The sequence below is a fragment of the Argopecten irradians genome, chromosome 5 (genome assembly GCF_041381155.1).
Source record: "Argopecten irradians isolate NY chromosome 5, Ai_NY, whole genome shotgun sequence".
In the NCBI taxonomy this organism is placed as follows: domain Eukaryota; kingdom Metazoa; phylum Mollusca; class Bivalvia; order Pectinida; family Pectinidae; genus Argopecten; species Argopecten irradians.
This window is the reverse complement of record NC_091138.1, coordinates 35,659,223-35,678,460: the sequence shown is the minus strand read 5'-3', so window position 1 is coordinate 35,678,460 and position 19,238 is coordinate 35,659,223. Positions and strand designations below refer to the sequence as shown.

Genomic DNA, 19,238 nt, shown 5'->3' with positions numbered 1-19,238 from the left:
CTGATGGAAAACATCCCAGCCTTTTCATGGATGGCCAACGTGTTTCCACATCACATACCACACCCATTCAGTGATACAATGGCCCAGAAGTCAACTATTCACTTGTTACCTATATCATTAAACAATGAAGTGAGTTATGAGGGATGCATTCACATCATGGATGAATATGTAAAGATGGTGAATGAGTGGTACACAAAGGCAGGCAGAGGTAAGTTCGTACCAGGAATCTGAAATGCATGTAAAGATTTGTACAGAATTATCTTTAATTTTCTGGGTTCCTACTGAAATCTGCAGCGATTTTTATTTAAATATTTGTATCTTCAATTCTGCACATGTACATTTATCAGTATTTTAACTGTTTAGTGGACAAATATTAATAATATATAAGTATGCAAACTTTGCAAAGTACCTTTAACTTCATGTTTAAAGAGCGACATATATATACAGTCAGTATTTCTGTTGAAAGTGAAGCTTATGCATCAGTTAATTTTCTTTACTGTATGAAGTAGTTGAGTTACATAGTCATTTAGACACTGAACTACTTAAGCTTTCAGTTGGCAGTTATGGGCTGATGAATGCCAACTAAACAAAAGGCAAATTCAATGAAGCACATGACGTTGAATTTGCCATCATCCAGTTGGCATTCATCAGCCCATAAATGCCAATTGAAAGCAGAGGAAGGCTGTTTGCAGAGGATTTGCAGCGGTAAAGATGAAATATTTATATGTATATGCACTAATGTGAGAATGCTCAATCTGATTTGAAAACAAACTTTTTTTGTGTTTGTTAACTATTTTTCACACTTTTTCAGGAGGGGAACTGGAACATTTAAGACTGCCTGTAGGGGGTGACCAGCTAACGAGATGTAGGTTACAAGGTGCAAAGTCTCTGCGAGCTGGAGCCCATACACAGCAAGAAAGATTTGAGCAGCTTTACCCTATTGTTGTTGAACTCTTCCACACCCAGCAAGACTTCCTTGATGTATGATATTTATAACTTTCTCTTTACCCTTTTCATGAGACAGGAAATCTCTTCAGAACAAAGTGAAAATGAAAATCTTAATGTCTCTCTGTATACTTGTAATGGAAGAATATTTCAAGGTAAATTGAATTGAATAACCATTTATTTAATGTACACTGCAATCCATTTAGAAAAAGTAATTACCACATTTAATTAAAATGAAAACATTATGAAATTGAAAATATTTTTCAAAACTAAACCTTAAACATGTTTCACATGAGCTGCTTGTCTTAAGGTGTTTGTAATAATTTAAAAAGCATGTAAGAAGTTCTTGAAGCTAAATGAAGGAAGAGACACAGTACGCTGGCACATCTTAAAATCCTCATACAGAGAGTGAATGTAAATGGGCAAGTCAAGGCACGGTTCAAGGTAAAATAAAATGGGTTTGAGTATTTATTTAATGTTTTGTTCACTTTATGATTGAAATCGGAAAATTCTAATTGCTGCATAAGTTAATTTGATATTGTTTATTATGTGGAAGACAACAAGCCTAAATACATGTATAGCCCATTGATTAATCAGTACAAGAAGAATAATAGTGATAAAATATGTTTTATTCAAACTAGTACATGGGTAAACCTTAACCTTGTATGATATAAAAAAAAAAAATCAAAAAAAATCATATTGCATACTAATGTGGAAAAATGAGTACCATCCCAGGATAAATGTACAAGGTTTTCAACTTTATAATGCGGAAAGAATATTGTATTTGTATCAACATTATCAGATAAGTAATTAGTGTCAGAGGAGAGAGTGAATAATGGCTGCATTCTATAATCAATAAAAACATATAACTGAATAATTGTGATGTTATATTTGGTAACATAGAACATATTAAACAAGATATTGGATTTCTGATTGTGACACATAAATCTTCACATATTACCATGTATATCTCTAGATACTTTAGTTAATTCTTTTTGGAATGAGTGGATGTGTATAAGTAACATTTCATAATGGTACTTCAGTAGAAATAGACAATCAAACACATTAAGAAAAATACAAAATAGGTGTATCATATATTTTGTCAAACTGAAGTATTTTTGTCGGACATTGATGTTAAACTGATTATCTTTGTCACTGCATTATACAAACCTTAAAAAGTCATATACAGTATTTCACAATGTAAAGTATTCCTTGTAGGTTCTGACTATTTAGTGATTAGAATGAATAAGTATTTATGAACATTTTAGGCCCACGAGGAATTCGTCAAACTTGCTGGAAAAGCATACTTCTTGGACTTTGTCATGGAAAAGTTTGATATGAGAAATGTGAATGATGAGCCAAACCACCCACTCCAGCCTACATAAAACAGGTCCACAAGGAGAAGAAGACCAATGTTGCTTCAGGAGTAATGGATTATCTGATGAAATCTCTCTTCATCCAGTGTGATTTAAAGGTAAAAACCCTGTAGTACTTGAATAAAGAGTGGTAAGTCTTACTTTAGTACTTAAGTTTTGTTACTTTTAAAACATCATTGTCAATTGTTTTAACAACAGTTATCATATGTACCTGCTATTACCTTATATAAAGAAGATAATTATGTAAGATGAATCAATAATGACACAATGTATAAAAATGAATACAGGTAATCAGCAAAGTATAATGGTATTATAGATACATGAACATAATATCAAAATCTAGGTCCAGATGGGTATATGTGGTTTTGGGGCGGGGAGGTGTATAGTGTTCTGTTAGGGTGTATGTATGTTGTCAGTGCTGTAGCAACTTCATGGTGCAAAAGATTTTGATCAAACTTCATAAAGTTGTTAGTATGAAAAAAAATGAACAAGTTAATGTTTCAAGGTTTCAGGTCAAGGTCACTGTTACTGTATTAGTATAATCGTTTGTCACAACTCAAGCCACTTATTTTTTTCCATATATTTCAATCAGACAATGTATTTTTCAAGTATGAGTGTACAAGGAACAAAACGGCATTAAGGGTTTATTGCAGGATATTTGATGTGTTTCAATGGATTCTCACTGCTTGAACTGCTTGTTATTTGAAGGATACCACAAATACCTCTACAAACAGTGTGCGAATGAAGGTTTCTATAGGAGGCAGTGATACTGAAGTTTTCAGCTTTAAGGAGGCAGCTGTTAAGGATGGCAAGGTCTCTCTGAATGTACAAATAAATGGGAATGTCACAAAAATCCAAGTCCCACTGATGAAAATCAAACATGGCTGCCAAATTCTGCTACCCAATGTTGGCACACCTATGGCAATCCATAAGATAGAGGGGGAGGAGAATGCAAATGAGTTACACAGCTATGTCATGAACTTTTTACAGTGGTTTTTTGTCATGATTCAGTTTACAGATGCCATTTATGAAGGTGATGTAATTCGTACAAACATCATAATGAAACACATGATTCCATTTTTCTATTTGCATTCAGTCTTTCAAAATACTTAGTGGAATGCGTTGACTACATTCTAAAGACTGAAATAGTATTGCCGCCACTGTATGGAATGCGTGTGAGAGCCGAGTCATTTGTAAATGTTCATGGAGGCAGAGGAAACAAAAAGGCTACAGATTTACAGAAAGAAAATGAAGTCAAAAATTTGAAGGAATTAATAAAGGGTCTAGGAGCAAGTAAAACAGAACATTCCATAATATCAATATCGAAGGCAGCACCAGTTATCATGGATGTAGTTTCAAATTTTGATGACATGTTAAATATGAAGAAGACAAATACATCACATAAGAAACGGTCTGATGAAGATGATTTGAATGCCATCTTGAAAATATTGAGAAAAAGCGGAATCTGGAACTATAAGGAAGGTCGATCCCTTCATGGTTTCAAAGGAATCAATAGATCTCCCTTCATATTTGACAAACCTCTCTTTCACCGGACACTTAACAACATCATAAACAGGCTTCAGAGGGATTTGCCAATTATTGAAGAAAATGAAGAAGACTATGGCGAGGATGTAGATGACCACCACTGACTCCAAAATCAGTGATTCAGATTGGGGCTAAATTTATGCCATTTTGTCAGTACTCTTCAAAACTGTCCAAAACTTCTTGAAAATTCTTAATCATTTTAATAGAGAATGTCCTAACAAAATTTTGTAACAAGAGGCCAAATGAGCCTTAACGGTCATCTGACAATCAATCCAATAGTACTAGAAATATGTTGTAAACAATTTTGCAAATGCATGTCCTTAAAATATTGAAATTCCCCTCCATACTTCCCAAACATAACATTGTGTATGTTAATATCTAAAGGGATAACCAAAGGGAGATAGCAAGCTAACAGCTGTGACAACCATGTCCAACCTTTTTCAAGATGGCAGCCGTGGCGGATCGACCCGAAAAATAACAACACTTGGTCGGGACTATGCCAGGATCATTTCAGGCAAGTTTCAGCTAAATCCCACTGGTAGAACTTGAGAAGAAGTTTAAAATGTGAATAGTTTTACGCACGGCGGACGACGACGGACGGGCATGAAGGCAATAGGTCATCTTGACACTTCGGGTCAGATGACCTAAAAAAACCAAAATGTCCTAAAGATTTTGAAATCAATCTAAATATTAAGGAGAAGATTTTTTTATCATTTTAATTTTGTAACTTTGACCGATTGTGGTCTTTCCATTGGGCCCCCTGGGGTAGAGGGACATACCATTCACATTTTATAGTTACTGAGAATGCTCCTTCCATCCTGACATGTTGACTGTCTGCTGGTCAATAAGGTGTGAACTTTACACTAGAATACCCAGGATGTCAAAACAACTGAACTCAACTAATTCAACACATGAAAGCTTAAAAACACACTCCTTTCATTGTATGTCAGTATATTGTGTTTCTAGCATGCATGAATGCCCTGGGGCATCCAGATGAAACCTTACCTGTATATTGAAAAACACTGCCACCTGTACATGTACCTTAGATAATATACTACTACTGGTACTAAATGTGGTATATATTATACAGTTATGTACCTGCTCACAAAGTAAATAGCCTGATGTAAGTTATACTAATGTTTTTGAAAGTAATCGAAATGTAATTATAATTACACACCAAATTTTCACTGTAATCGATTACGATTACAAGTAATCGAAAATGTGTTCGATTACTAATTACTGTCAATTACTTAATTCTTATGCAGCTTTGGAATCTGTAAATTCAGTGAAGTTAACCCTGACCAAGTGCTGAACAATTACAACAACAATTTTCTTTTTCACCATCAAAAACAACTTCTTGGAACCCAAAATGCCTTACTAAATGTAGCCGTAAACAGGTGTCAGTATTTCTACAAAATTCTGCCATTTTTTCTGTAAGTCCTTTTCTGTTCTTCGCAATATCACTGTTGTTGAAATACAACACTGCTTTGGCACTTTCACCATCCCTACCGGCTCTACCAATTTCTTGAGCATATTTTTCTTAGGTTGTTGGTGGCCTGCAGTGAATTATCCTTCTGATGTGAGTTGCATTTAATCCCATACCCAATGCAACAGTTGCCAATACCAAACGAACTGTAATGTCATCCTTTTTTAATTCCTGTATAATGTGGCTTTTCATGCACTGTGTGTATTCTGTGTGAAACTGTGCAAATAGCCTGTTTTCACGCCTTGGGTCAGTAGGAGGACAGTATTGAAGCTATTTTAGAGTATGATTTAGATATTGGTAATAATATCGAAGGGCTTCTAGGCTCTCAATATAAACAATTGTCAGGGGAAAATGTCTTAAGAGTTTATTTCAACTCTTCAGCAATTGGCACAATGAGCTGATAATATTTTTCTACCTTTTTTACATTGGGAAGCCTGGATTTCACATCAATGAATATGTTTGGACGGTCTGAGTTCAGTTTTATGATGGCAGGGTCTTTGTACTGCAAATCTTTTCCAAGGTCCATGATGGATGATGGTGTCAATGTTGCAGTTACTGCAAGATGAGGTCGGCTGTCATACAAACAGGTCAATTCACCAAGTTTCTTAAAACTTGGACGGAAACTCTCTCCCCTGTTAAACAAGAGTGCCAGAAAAAGTATTTGCCTGCCAGAACAAATAGTGTATGGCTAAAGTAGAATACATAAAGCAGCTTTTGTCACTACAAATCATTATGATTCCAACAGTAAAATGATGCATGAAATATCCAATTAATCTTGAAAACTTCATACAAAAATGTTAAAGGTTCCATGAAAGTCCAGTCACTGCCTAGAAATGTGTGGACAAACAATTTGACACAATTTTACAAATAGTAATCGTTACCCTCATGACCCTGAAACTTTTTTTTGTAACATATGTTTGAAGTTTCATGCAAATCAATTCATTCACCATATGAAAAAATTAAATGTTAATTATGCATCTGTAACTGAGTAAAGTGATGAAGATTTTGACAAGATGTTAAAATCAAATATAGTATTAGTTTATATTATACAGTTAATGATGATTTAGATTTTTATATGGTGATCATGAGGCGGGGTATTTTACCAGTAATATTACATATACTATATATATGATGTAACTTGAGATGTTAATGATATTAATAGTTGCTTATTTTATGTAGAGTCTAGGTCCTAATGATATCGTATCAGTATTGATGTTATGATGATCATGATTTGATTTGATTTCCTACATTTGTAACAACAATTTCAAAAGTGAATGTTTGTGGAGTAGAAAAAGGGTTGCAGTTCTGATGTTATTTAAAGGTGCAAACTTCGAGATATTTGGTGCAGAAATGTGTTTTTATTGCATGTTAAACCAATGTTGTTTGTTTGACTTAAAGTTAGTGGTACAAATTCGAAGAAATGCAAAGTTATACAATTGCACAGGTAATTTTCATACAACACTTTCAACTGCATGTGTGGCATCACTTGTTATTACATACCTGGGCTCTAATTGTTATTTGAAAAGCATGCCTAAAATGAAAACAAGAATGAGAAATGGATGGCAGTCAAACCAATCAGTGTCAGTTTCTTACAGTATTAAAATTATGCTTAAGCATATATATATATACATTGGTAACATTTTGGATTTCTCTTTATCCCATATAACTCCCAGGAATTGAACCTGGTGGCAGTGAACAAGTCACTGCCATACCATAGAGTAATTAGTCTGAGATGAATTGAAAAACTAAATGAAAAAAATAGAATATTAAGAAAATAATATTTTGTAAATGAAAAGACCGAATCGTACAGAAATTGGTACCATCCTTATCCATGATTTTAACATCTGATCAAACACAATTCCAGGTTGCTTCGAATCTGATCTGTTTTTCATCACAGTAAATGCAATTAATTTATAGAAACTTTTAAGGGGTTAGGATGTAATAAAAATGTAATGGGAATATATTTTTCATTTAAAATAAAGAAACTATTATAAACGAGTGAGCAAGTATAAATGCCATCTTAATTAGTCTACCATGTATTGAGTTGTAAATTATTTGTTTAACTTACTATTTGTTATATTTTTTGTTTGATTAAAACCTGATATATAACCAAAATAATGCTAATATTACTTATAAATATTAGCAACACTGTGCTGTGTATATGACTAAGTGTAAGTATATTCAAGTGTATTATATTACAGTGTAATTGAATGTATTGTAACGTTACATGTGATTGTGTCTTTAATTTCATATCATTGTATGATTGTATTTTGTGGTGATTGTGATTTGATTATTGAATTATTGTACGATTGTTGTGTACACGAACTGTACTTCATAATGTTATTATTTCATTCACTGTGTGTTGTAAATGTCACTCTGTCTTATTACAAAGTAGTGTCATTTGTCTGCTGTGAAAACAAAATGTTATTCTGTCTACATTACATTACCGCTACAGTGTGATAATAACGTTTGAAACATTTCTCTTAACTATATAAATTCTCTATACTGATATATTGTATGGTATGTGAACTGGTGTGATTCCATTCATATATGTTCTAGATACTTATAAATAGCAGAACTGAATGTTGATTTCATACACTGCTTCTTGGTCAATAAAATTGAGTATATGTAATTTAAATTAACGCTTTTACTTATTATGATTTTCTCACCATTCTTTGACCATATGGACTTCATCAACAACAACACAGCAAACACGTTTCCTGTAGTCATGCGATCGAAATATTCTGTATAGTTTTTTGTTATGCAGTGCTTCTGGGTGGATGTAGATCAGGTTGAAGTCACCCCTCTCGATTGCATCTAACCCAACCCCTCTTGTCCAATAGAGAATATCCTCCGACTGATCCTCATCTTCAAAGTCATCGTCGCTCTTCTCTGTACGCATATAGGTGCTTCCATCGCTACCATGGATATTTAAAAAAACACGCAGATACACCCTTCCCTCTCAGATCCATTACTTGATCCTCCATGAGAGAACTTAGAGGAGAAACCACTAAAACGATCATTGGTGTTTCTTGATCATACTTCTTCTGCAAAATCCAAGGTAACAGCTGATAGATAATACTTTTCCCATAGCCTGTAGGAAGAACACTGATGGTGTCCTTTCCTGAAAATATACTTTAAAGTGTCTGTACCTGCTTTTCCTTCAGTTCGTGTGTAAAATTAAACTGAGCCTTCGCATAGCTAACAGCCATTTCGAACGCCATCTTTAATATACTCCATATCCGGCAAACAACGTTAGCTACATTACTTCCGGCAAACATTTTGGTATAAAATACTGCATATTCATCCGCCATATACTCCCGAGGTGTTTTCCGAAGATATGACGAATTTTGGATATCAAGAATTGATTTTTGGATATCAAGAATCATATTTTTGGATATCCAAAATTCGAATTGTTGATATCAAGAAATGATTGTATTTAATCTGAACTTTTGTTTGTTTGTTTGTTTGATTTATTAACGTCCTATTAACAGCTATGGTCATGTAAGGACGGCCTCCCATGTATGCGGTGTGTTGAGTGTATGTTGTGCGAGGTGAGTGTACTGGGAGACTGCGGTATGTTCGTGTTGTGTCTTCTTGTATAGTGGAACTGTTGCCCTTTTTATAGTGTTTTTGAATATCATTAAATCAAATTTTGGATATCAAGAAATTTAATTCTTCTTTAACAAAATAATAAATTCTCCCTTGATATCAATAAATCATTTAGAATTTTGGATATCAAAAACACGGATTTTTTATATCAATAATTCGAATTCGTGATATCTAAAACCGTTTTCTGGATATCACTCATTCGAATTTTGGATATCCAAAAAGCGGAGAAAATAGTACAACGGTGGCCCATAAATATGTGCAACAGGTACACATTCTAACGCTTTACCTCCAGGGCCATTAGGAAGAAGAGAGAATATAATCAAACTTTAAAGTCGCCCTTTACAATCATGAAATAGGGACAGCATGTACAATTCTAACGCCTTGCCTGCAGGTCAATAGAATACAAGTCTCTAAGACTGAAAATGTTACCCAAAATTAATAAAACATTGACTGTCATAAATCAATGGTATTAAGATGCAAACAAAATGAATTAATTTGCCGGGTCGTAGCTTCAGGACTTTAAAAAAGTACTGTTTGCATGTTTATACACAGATGCAAAGGCTCTTTAACCAGGTCACCATTGCCGTCATGCACTGTGATCGAGTTAATGAATTTACTGCTGGTTGTTAATATTCATTACCATTTTACTTCCTTTGTGCACGAGTTTTGAGGTTCTCTTGTAAACAGTAACTAGTCCTGATATCACTAAGATTGACGGGTATCTACAAATTTGTTTTATCTTTATTGTTTATAATCCACATACTCAGACACAATGTCTGATTCTTCAATGAGAATTATCAACCCAGAAAGTTGGCTGTTGTGTTTGCTGATGTGTCACTGCGCTGGAACGGGTAGGTAAACATAAATTAATTATAGCTGATATAACTTTGGTGCTTTTATAACTACATTTACCCTAATTCACAACGGTGATTTGTGATGTATCATCTATAACACAGGAACAAGGTGGATATTCCTACTTCATGTATTTATTGCGTAAACACGATAATTCGAAAGGATAATTGTAGCAGAAGCTATGAAGCTTCAGCGACCTCTTTACGACGATGAGAATAGGTATTGGTCAAAGCACATAACTCAAGGCAGGTTAAATCATTTTTATTTGAAAATGTTAATTTTAATTTTTTTTTATATTTATAATATGTACTTTTTCTGTGCTTTTAACTGTACTTTTTTTCAGATATACGAGACAGACATTTTCGTATAGACGAAAGGTATGCAGATAGAGTCCCGTTGACCGGTATTTTATGGACGAAGACCAACCTAATCGTCCGTTGGTGTTTGTACGAGTGCCATAAAGATGCCGACTGTTCCACGGTATTCTACGGAAATGGTGTCTGTTACGGATATTTTGAAAAACTCCATGACATGATAGCGACGACGTATATAACAGGCGTAATATACTACGAAATGGCAGGTATGGTGACTATTTGAATATGTTAAAAGTATTGTTATGCTGCTTATTACGCACTGGAAGGTAGATACAAAACGAATATTTTTGTATTTTACTGAAAGGTTTGGTTGTCCTGGCAACCTTGTCACAAAATGTCAAATACTAATTTCATTGATCGTTGGAGCATATTAATGCTTATTATTTACCATACAAATGCTTCAACAACCGTAACAATGACAACTAAACGGATGTTTGGTTAATTTATTGACGTCCTATAAACATGTAGGACCATTTATAAACGGTTTCCACTGTATGAAATGCATTTGTGTAAATGTCTATATTTTTGGAGGATGCGGTATGTACGTGTTGTCTCGTTACAATAGTGGAATATCTTTTCCTTTTTAACAATGATACCGGGTACCCGGTCACATTATACCGACAACGGACAAACCAGTTGTCCTTTTATTTTTATTCTGAGTTCTAAGCAGGAACAGCAACTAATAGTTTATAGACGATAGTGTGTAAGTCCAAACCAAAAAAGACACGGTAGGGACAGGCACGATTTTTAACGCCCTACTTATAGGTAAGCTAAGCGGAGTATTATAGTCAGGTATCTGGTTCTTTACGATCTGCCAAATTAACTTTAATCTAAATTGCGACACCATAATATGAATTATAAGTTTTGTTACCAAGGTCCAGTGGGAAATTTGGCTGTCGGGAAAAGTTATCTACAGTCTTCGGAATACAACAGCGATGGAGTCTACGGTCCAGAAAAAGCAGCAGATTCGAAGCGATATCCATTTCAAAACGAAGTTGATTGGAGTAAAGTTTCATGCGCTCATACAGCTTATCTAGGGGAGGAAGATGAAGATCATTCTCCATTCTGGCAGGTGGATCTTGGGTCAAGGCATTTGGTGTTGTCTGTTTCTTTCCTTGGTAGGATCGAATGCTGTGGTGAGTATTTAAGACCTTCATTTTAATTTAGCGTTGCAGCCTTTCAGATTTTTTTAAAATGCCTCTGCTTTTCTTCGACACGGTTGAAGGCGTTAGTTGATATGGTTCCCTATATACTGTGAATGTTCTGATTTTAGCAGTAGCATTTTGCACCCTCTTTAGAGCTTATTCACTGCGATTTAAAAAGGACGTTTAGAGTTATAAGTGCTTATATTGTGTTGTTGAATATGTTCTCAACAAATGAAGTTTAAATTATCTGTGTTGCTACAATTTCTATGTGTCACACGTTCATATTGTGAGTGATGATAAGTGTGGACAAGTTTAAATACTGTGAAATAGCGTAAAATCAGTGCACGCTAATGTTATTTGATGCTTGAAAAACGCTAAAGAAAGATCACCTGGAATTACTAGTACAGTACCTTTAAGATATTTGATTATAGTTGTAATTTTAATAATAAATTTTATATTGCAAAATCATATTTTACTTTAAAATCCATGATAGGTGAACGGAACCAACGCCTGAACATCACTGTAGCAGAAACAGCCTCTGGACCCCGAGCTCTGTGTTTGTATTACGCTGGGCCGCCATTTGTCGGGGAAATGAAAACATTTTTTTGTGACAAACCTTTGAATGGTCAGTTCGTGAGGATCTCACGAGATGAAATCGTTCTAAATCCGTGCGAGATCGAGGTGTACGGATATCCACTTGGCCCATAAGGGCAAATGTCTGTGATATTTTCTGACCGTCAGGATTAAAATACTTGCAGATCTGATTCTAACCATGGATAATGTTCCAATTGACACAACAACTTTTTAGTATTTGAGCTTTTTCATCATTGTTTAGTTAAAGACTTTGGGACATACAAGTAACTGGAAAAATTGTTGAATTGTCTTGCTTTGGTTTGGTGGAATCCATTTAATTTAAATGTAGATAGTCTGGTGATCATTCTGTCAACAGACGCAATATTATTTTTAGGTCATGTTTCGTCCGTCGTCATCCGCCGTGCGTTAACTTTTAACATTTTGAACTTATTCTCAAGTTTCGATTTGGCTGAAACATACATGAAATGATCCTGACATGGTCCCGACAAATTGTTGTTATTTTTCGGTCGATCCGAAATTCAAGATGGCCGCCACAGCCGCCATCTTGAAAACACATTTTGAACTTCTTCTCAAGATCTACCGGTGCGATTTGGCTGAAACTTGCATGAAATGATCCTGACATAGTCCCGACAAAGTGTTGTTTGTTTCGGGTTGATCTGAAATCCAAGATAGCCACCACAGCCGCTATCTTGAAAACACATTTTGAGGGACTTCTTCTCAAGATCTACCGGTGCGATTTGGCTGAAACTTGCATGAAATGATCCTGACATGTTCCTTACAAAGTGTTGTTACATCTCTGGTTGATTCACAATCGATGATGGCTACCATGACACGATTTCTAATTAATTTCCTATATGATTATTGCCAAGGTAGTCAGATGACCGTTGAGGCCCTTGGGCCTCTTGTTAATTTACCGGTACTGGACTAAGTTGCATAACAGCACTGGTAGTTCAATCGGTAGGCTAGAACATCCTTCTAATTCCCGGATGTCTCTGGTTTGTCAGCCCCGTCTGACCGATGAATTTTCTTTCCTGATACACAATAACCATTCTTGTGATATCATTGACGAGTAGGCGATCAAGACTAGCACAGATGACGAGACAGCAGCATATATGGATAATCAGTTTATACCGTATTAAATACTAACAAACAAGGACAGTATGTTATTTACGGAGGGAATGCAAATGTTTGTGAAAGAAGAGGCCCATGGGCCTTAGCAAAAACTTCGTCTCAGGTGAGCTAAAAACTTAATCGAAGCAAGTAGGGATAATTATCACAATCTGCACAATACCTTGTAACTTTACAAATGTAATATTTCTGCATATGCATCTAATGTAACTTTAAGCGCTTTCTTCGGTTGCGCCAGGCAAGAAATCCATTGTGAAGTATTGAGAGAAGCAATAAAGTAACACCAAGCAAAATAACGTGAAGAGGATTCGAGAGGACGGCAGGATAAAGTGGCAGCATTTGAAATTCTTCCATATGTAGATTGCTGTAGCTATGTGATAAAAATATCTTTAATTTGTGTTTTATTTCATATGAGACTTTATTTCTCGATATTTTCTCGCCAGGACTCGCTAAAAACAAATTTTCTTTAGACTCGCTTCATTAAGTCTCGTGTAAGATCCTACATATATATATTTACACTTACTAGGCTTGTTCACTATACGCAAATACTAGCCGATTTTGTTTATCATAACTGCATGGTAATATTGAACTTTGAACTTGCGTATGAAAATGTTCTATTCAACTTAAAGGGGCTTTTTTAAAGCAACACATGGCTTTGTTTACATTTTGACGCAACATTACTTGTATATTGTTGTTTTTCATAGAATTTTGGAAAAAAGTAAACAATACATATATGTTTTATATTTATATATGATACCAACATTTTTTAAATTAACAATTTTATAAAGAAACGGGAAAATATCCCGACCGGGGCGACGTGCAGTGCTGTCAAATGTAAACATTACCTCTGTGTCTGTGTTCGTCCTACGATCGCGTCTTTGGGGTGGACGGGCGGGAGACCCTCTGACAGAGGTCAGTTATAAACATATCATCTTCTCTTTGTTCTTTGAGATATTGTCGATACTAAATGTTTTGTCCAATTTTAAAACATATTCACGATATGTATCACTGATAATTCAACTTTTACTGCACATGCGTGGACAAATGACCACATGTACCTGTTCCTTAATAATGTAACACGTGTACAGAATCAGAAGCCTCGTTAAAACATGAAAATCAAGGTCTCACGATATCTTACCTCGCATTCGCACCATATCTACGTGAGAAAGGCAAGTGGATTGACAAAATGAAAGAGAGAGAATGTAAGAAAGGCAACGAAACCACTATTCTTGTTCTTTCTTGTCGAGGTACGCGAGTATACATGAACATTTAAATTCCATTAATTTACATTATCAAAATTTAATGATTCTGAATAAAAAGGCAAATAATTAAAGGTACACAAATATGTGTTGATTCTTTTGTTAAGACAAAATCAAATCAATTATGATATCTTTATAGGAAATAATTTTCTCTCTTGATTGCTATTCAAACAAAAATATATGGTAAAAAACGGATGTGTTCTCAATACCATTGACCACCATTTCAAAGCCTTCGGAGTGTGTGATAGCCGTATACCGTTAGAACAAGAAAATAGGACAAGTAATCGTGGTTTCGGTGGAATTGCTATTCTATGGAGAAGCGGAATAAATGTATCGCCTATACTGGACGAAGGGAATGAGAGAGTTATCTGCTGTTCCACTGAACTTCGTGACAAATCATGCATTTTTTAATAGGTGTGTTAATGCCATCTACAAATATCTACAGCATATGTAGATACTTTAAAATGCATATCTGATATCTATGAACGCTACTCCGAACAAGGTCATGTGATTGTCCTTGGTGATTTTAATGCACAAATCGCATCCTTTAGGAGCAAAAACCATAGCAAAGCAAACGACAAATGGCGGGGCATCTACTTTTGTCTCCAAAGAGGGACATGCATCTTTAATAGACCATATCTTAATGGAAAATTGCAAAGTTGATTGTGTGCATGAGTGTTCTATATTAGATGACCATTACCTAAACGTGTATGATAATTTACCTGTATGGATGCGCTATACACTTCCCCGCGTCATTCATAATCATAAATGTACCATATACTCCGTCAACTGGAAGAAGTGCACGCCTACACAAAAATCGGGCTACGCCAAAAGCATTAACGAGAAAATTTGTCAAAACAGGCGCTTTTCGCAACGTCTAAAGATATCAACTTCCTTGAAAAGCAGTTCAAGACTTTAGTTAATTGCATAGAGGACGCATAAAGCGATGCGTGAAAAACACTCTCTATGGCTTGAGGAAGGTAGACCATGTGGGATGGAATTTCACTCATATCGACAGTATAAAAAACAAAAACGCATTTTTACGAAAGCGCTCGATAACGCGCGGCAACCGTACGAGCAAAATCAGCTTTATGAACTACAGGTACAATGTGGCTGCAGAGGTAGATTCTGGAACATTTTACAAGGCAGTTCGTGCTCGAAAAATTAAAGGCCATGAAAATGGCAAGATCTCTCGTGACCCAGATGTTAATAGACAGGCATGGACTGATCACTACAGTACGCTAGCCAGGCCGATACTCAAAACTCATTTTGACAGCGCGCATGAACAACTAATAGAATATACTGTCAGTAGCATTTACGCACAGAGCTATCATAATGAGAACAAGATTTGCCAAGATGACATTACGGAACTAGAAATAATAAGGCTCTTAAACATGAAGAACGGCAAAGCTGGAGGTCATGATCATGTTGTAGTAGAACACATTCGGTGTGGAGGCGCGCACCTGTTTAAACACTAGCCTTCTTATATATTTCTATTTTCGAAATCGAAGAATACCCACCTTGTTGTAAGCACGGACTAGTTATTTCCTTATTTAAGGGTGGAAAGAAAGACAGATTGGACACAAACAACTATCGAGACATCACATTGACTCCAGTGTTAGAAAAATTGTTCGAAAAAATTGTCTCTGAAAGAATATTAAAGATGCTCCACCGCTGACAATTGGTATTTTTCACTATTAAAAACAGAAGCAGACGATTTGATATTTTTCTTCAGTTACAAAAGTTACTTACTTTACACCATTACCACCAATGAAAAGTTTGAGCTTCTAATTTTACTTCAAGTTGAAAATATAAAAAACAATTAATTGCATCCCGAAAAAAATACGTGGCACTATATCCTATATGGAATGAAGTACTGATTGCGCATGCACCAAAGGCAAAATAAATTATTCTATATTATATTTTTTGTGTTAGTTAGACATATATATAAAAGATTAAACATGAATTATTGCTCTAATGATGAATGCCATTTTTGCTCTGTCGGCGGTGGGGCATCTTTAAAGTTCTGCAATAAAATTGACTGTCCAAATCGATTACAGCAAGGCTTTAGGCCAAAGTGCGGAAGTATTACTGCTGCATTCACAGTAAAGGAAGCTATATGCCACCATCTTGAACGCGAAACAAGAGTCTACGCTGCATTTCTAGACAATGCAAAGGCATTCAATAGTATATGGATAAACGGCCTCCTTTTCAAAATATACAATATGGGACTCAATGGCAAAATCTGGCGAATTATCTCTAATTCATTTAACGACGTATCTTCGTGTGTGTTATATGAGGGAAAAACCGGGAATCCATACAAGGTCAAGCAAGGGGTCGGTCAAGGTCGAACATTGTCTTCATGGTTCTTCCTAGTAATGATCAATGATCTCATTTACTTGATTCATCTAACTTCGACATATTCACGATCTACATTTATCAGGGATACCCTCAGCCGATGATACCCTACTTATGTACTGCTCTACTGGTACTTTGCAGCACCTCTTGGATATAGCATTCAATTTCTCCTGTACATGGCGCTTGAGTTATATTCCCGTAAAAAGTTCACTCATGATGTTTAACAGTGGCAATAGAAAGCGCGTTCCAAAGACTGAATGCAAGCTAGGAGGACAACCTATCCAATGGGCCACCACCAAAGAGTACGCGGGAATAACTTTTACTGCAAATCTTCACTGTGATAAAAACATAAGGTCATCATGTGCGAAAGAGAGACAGATACTGAATTCTCTTATTAGTGTTGGCATACACATTGGTGGTAAGGACCCATTGACAAGCTATAAACTCGTGCAACCTATGGTTCAGTCACGAATTCTGTATGGATCGGAGCTTTGGGCTAATCCAACACAACAATCTCGCCAGGAACTCGACATTGTATAACGATACGCCGCCCGGAGGTGCCAAGGTTTCGAGCAGACGTCTTCATCTTTAGTCACAACACGCGCCATCGGGCTATTAGACATCTACGCCGGGATTGAACGTAGAAAGCTCATGTTCTTCAATAAGCTTTGTTCGGCAAGCAGTAACTTTGTGTGGAAAATTATCTTTACGATTAGACTGTGCTCTTTTATATTCGGTGATATAATGATGAAAACAGAAAGTTTTGTTCACGATATATTCATCATTGCGGGAAATCGAAACATCTCATCCTTGTTGCTGGACTATGTTCGATGGATTTTGTCCTTTGCGAACAACATGAAGAACTTTTGCAAAAAAACAGTCGAGGATTTATATCATAAATTTATATCATATCATAAAAACTGGCAAGACGCTATGATATCTTCTAAAAGACTACAGACATACAATTCAATTCACTACACTCATGGTCCTAACCCACTGAGTCTAGAATACCTGAAATATACATGGAAACTTGCCGAACTGGTTAAATTATCATATCATCATATCTTCATGAGAAAAACACGGTGACATGTAAAATATGTAAGAAAGAAACTGATAATGTAACGGTTCATTTTCTAGTCCAGTGTCCGGTACTATTCAAAAGTCGCGATACATTTTAATATTAGAGATTTTAGTAAACGTATTAGACTATCGGATTACGTAAAATTCGACCATTTAACAGACAAAAGACAATGCAATTTTATTCTTGGAAGTTCAAAGGACATTTACTTGGGCCACGAAAAGTGGGCTTTAAATATGATGAACATTGATGATCTGGTGCTTGCAATGATCTCAGAGATGAACACTCTTCCATGATTTTGTATATACTCTGTTGTTTTGATTTGATGTAATCAAAAGATATAATTGATGTGAATCTTTAACCAGAGGAAATAAAGAAATCCATCTATCTACGTGAGAAAGGCAAGTGGATTGACAAGATGAAAAGAGAGAATGTAAGAGAGGCAACGAAACCAAAATTCTTAACGAGGTACGCAAGTATACATGTACATTTAAATTCCATTAATTTACATTATCAAAATTAATGATACTGAATAAAAAGGCAAATAATTAAAGGTACAAAATTATGTGTTGATTCTTTTGTTAAGACAAAATCAAATCAATTCGGCCATCTTGATTTTCGGATCAACCGATAAATAACACCAATTTTTTGGGACAATGTCAGTATCATTTCAGACAAGTTTCAGGAAAATCGAACTGGTGGAACTTAAGAGTAAGTTAAAATATATTTTAAAGATGGCGGGTGTGGTGGCCATCTTGGTTTTTGATCAACATAAAATATAACGACACTTGGTTGGGACCATGTCAGGATCATTCATGCAAATGTCAGCTAAATCACAATGGTAGAACTTGAGAAAAAGTTCAAAATTCAAGATTTTAGAATATTTGACCTTGACCTTGATAGTTTTCACAACTTTGGTAACCGTTTTATTCAGCATGCTACCGACTAAAGATGAATACCTTGGGCCTTTTTGTTAGTTTGAAGATGACCTTAAAAGATATTAGCCTATTTGACCCATGTGACCTTGAAAAAAGGTCAAGGTCATTCATCTCAAGAATTTTGGTTACCTTCATTCCAGCATGTCACAGGCCAAATATAACAACCCTTGACCTTTCGGTTAGTTAAAAGAAGCCGTTCAAACAATTTACCCTATTTGACCCCTGTGACCTTGAAAATAAGTAAAGGTCATCCATTTTACACCATTATTAGGCCTTCATCCCAGCATGCTACTGGCCAAATATAAGTACTTCGTGCCTTACTGTTATTGAGAAGAAGTTGTTCAAAGATTTTAGCCTATTTGACCCCTGTGACCTTGAGAGAAGGTCAAGGTCATTCATTTTCATATCTTAGAAGCTCTTTATCCCAGCATGCTACAGGCCAAATATAAGTTCTCTGGACCTTACAGTTATTGAAAAATAGTCATTAAAAGATTTTAGCCTATTTGACCCCTGTGCCCTTGAAAGTAGGTCAAGGTCATTCATTTACA

At 35.5% G+C, this 19,238-nt stretch overlaps 1 protein-coding gene and 1 pseudogene across 1 annotated transcript; one reads left to right on the top strand and one right to left on the bottom strand.

Annotated features, from left to right (window-relative positions):
• Positions 1–5,157: 5,157 nt before the first annotated feature.
• Positions 5,158–8,610, bottom strand: LOC138324398 (ATP-dependent DNA helicase RecQ-like; annotated as a pseudogene).
• A 1,126-nt stretch (positions 8,611–9,736) lies between these two features.
• On the top strand, positions 9,737–12,043 carry LOC138324395 (fucolectin-5-like). The gene is made up of 4 exons (XM_069269463.1): positions 9,737–9,815; positions 10,154–10,396; positions 11,066–11,326; positions 11,829–12,043. Exons 1-4 carry the CDS (start codon positions 9,737–9,739, stop codon positions 12,041–12,043), a joined length of 798 nt encoding a protein of 265 aa, XP_069125564.1.
• The last annotated feature ends 7,195 nt before the right edge of the window (positions 12,044–19,238 follow it).

Coding starts and splice junctions, on each gene's coding strand:
- LOC138324395 (XM_069269463.1), top strand. CDS start 9,737: ATGTCTGATTCTTCAATGAGAATTATCAACCCAGAAAGTTGGCTGTTG. Junction 9,816..10,153: donor GTGTCACTGCGCTGGAACGG/GTAGGTAAACAT, acceptor AACTGTACTTTT/TTTCAGATATACGAGACAGA. Junction 10,397..11,065: donor AATATACTACGAAATGGCAG/GTATGGTGACTA, acceptor TTTGTTACCAAG/GTCCAGTGGGAAATTTGGCT.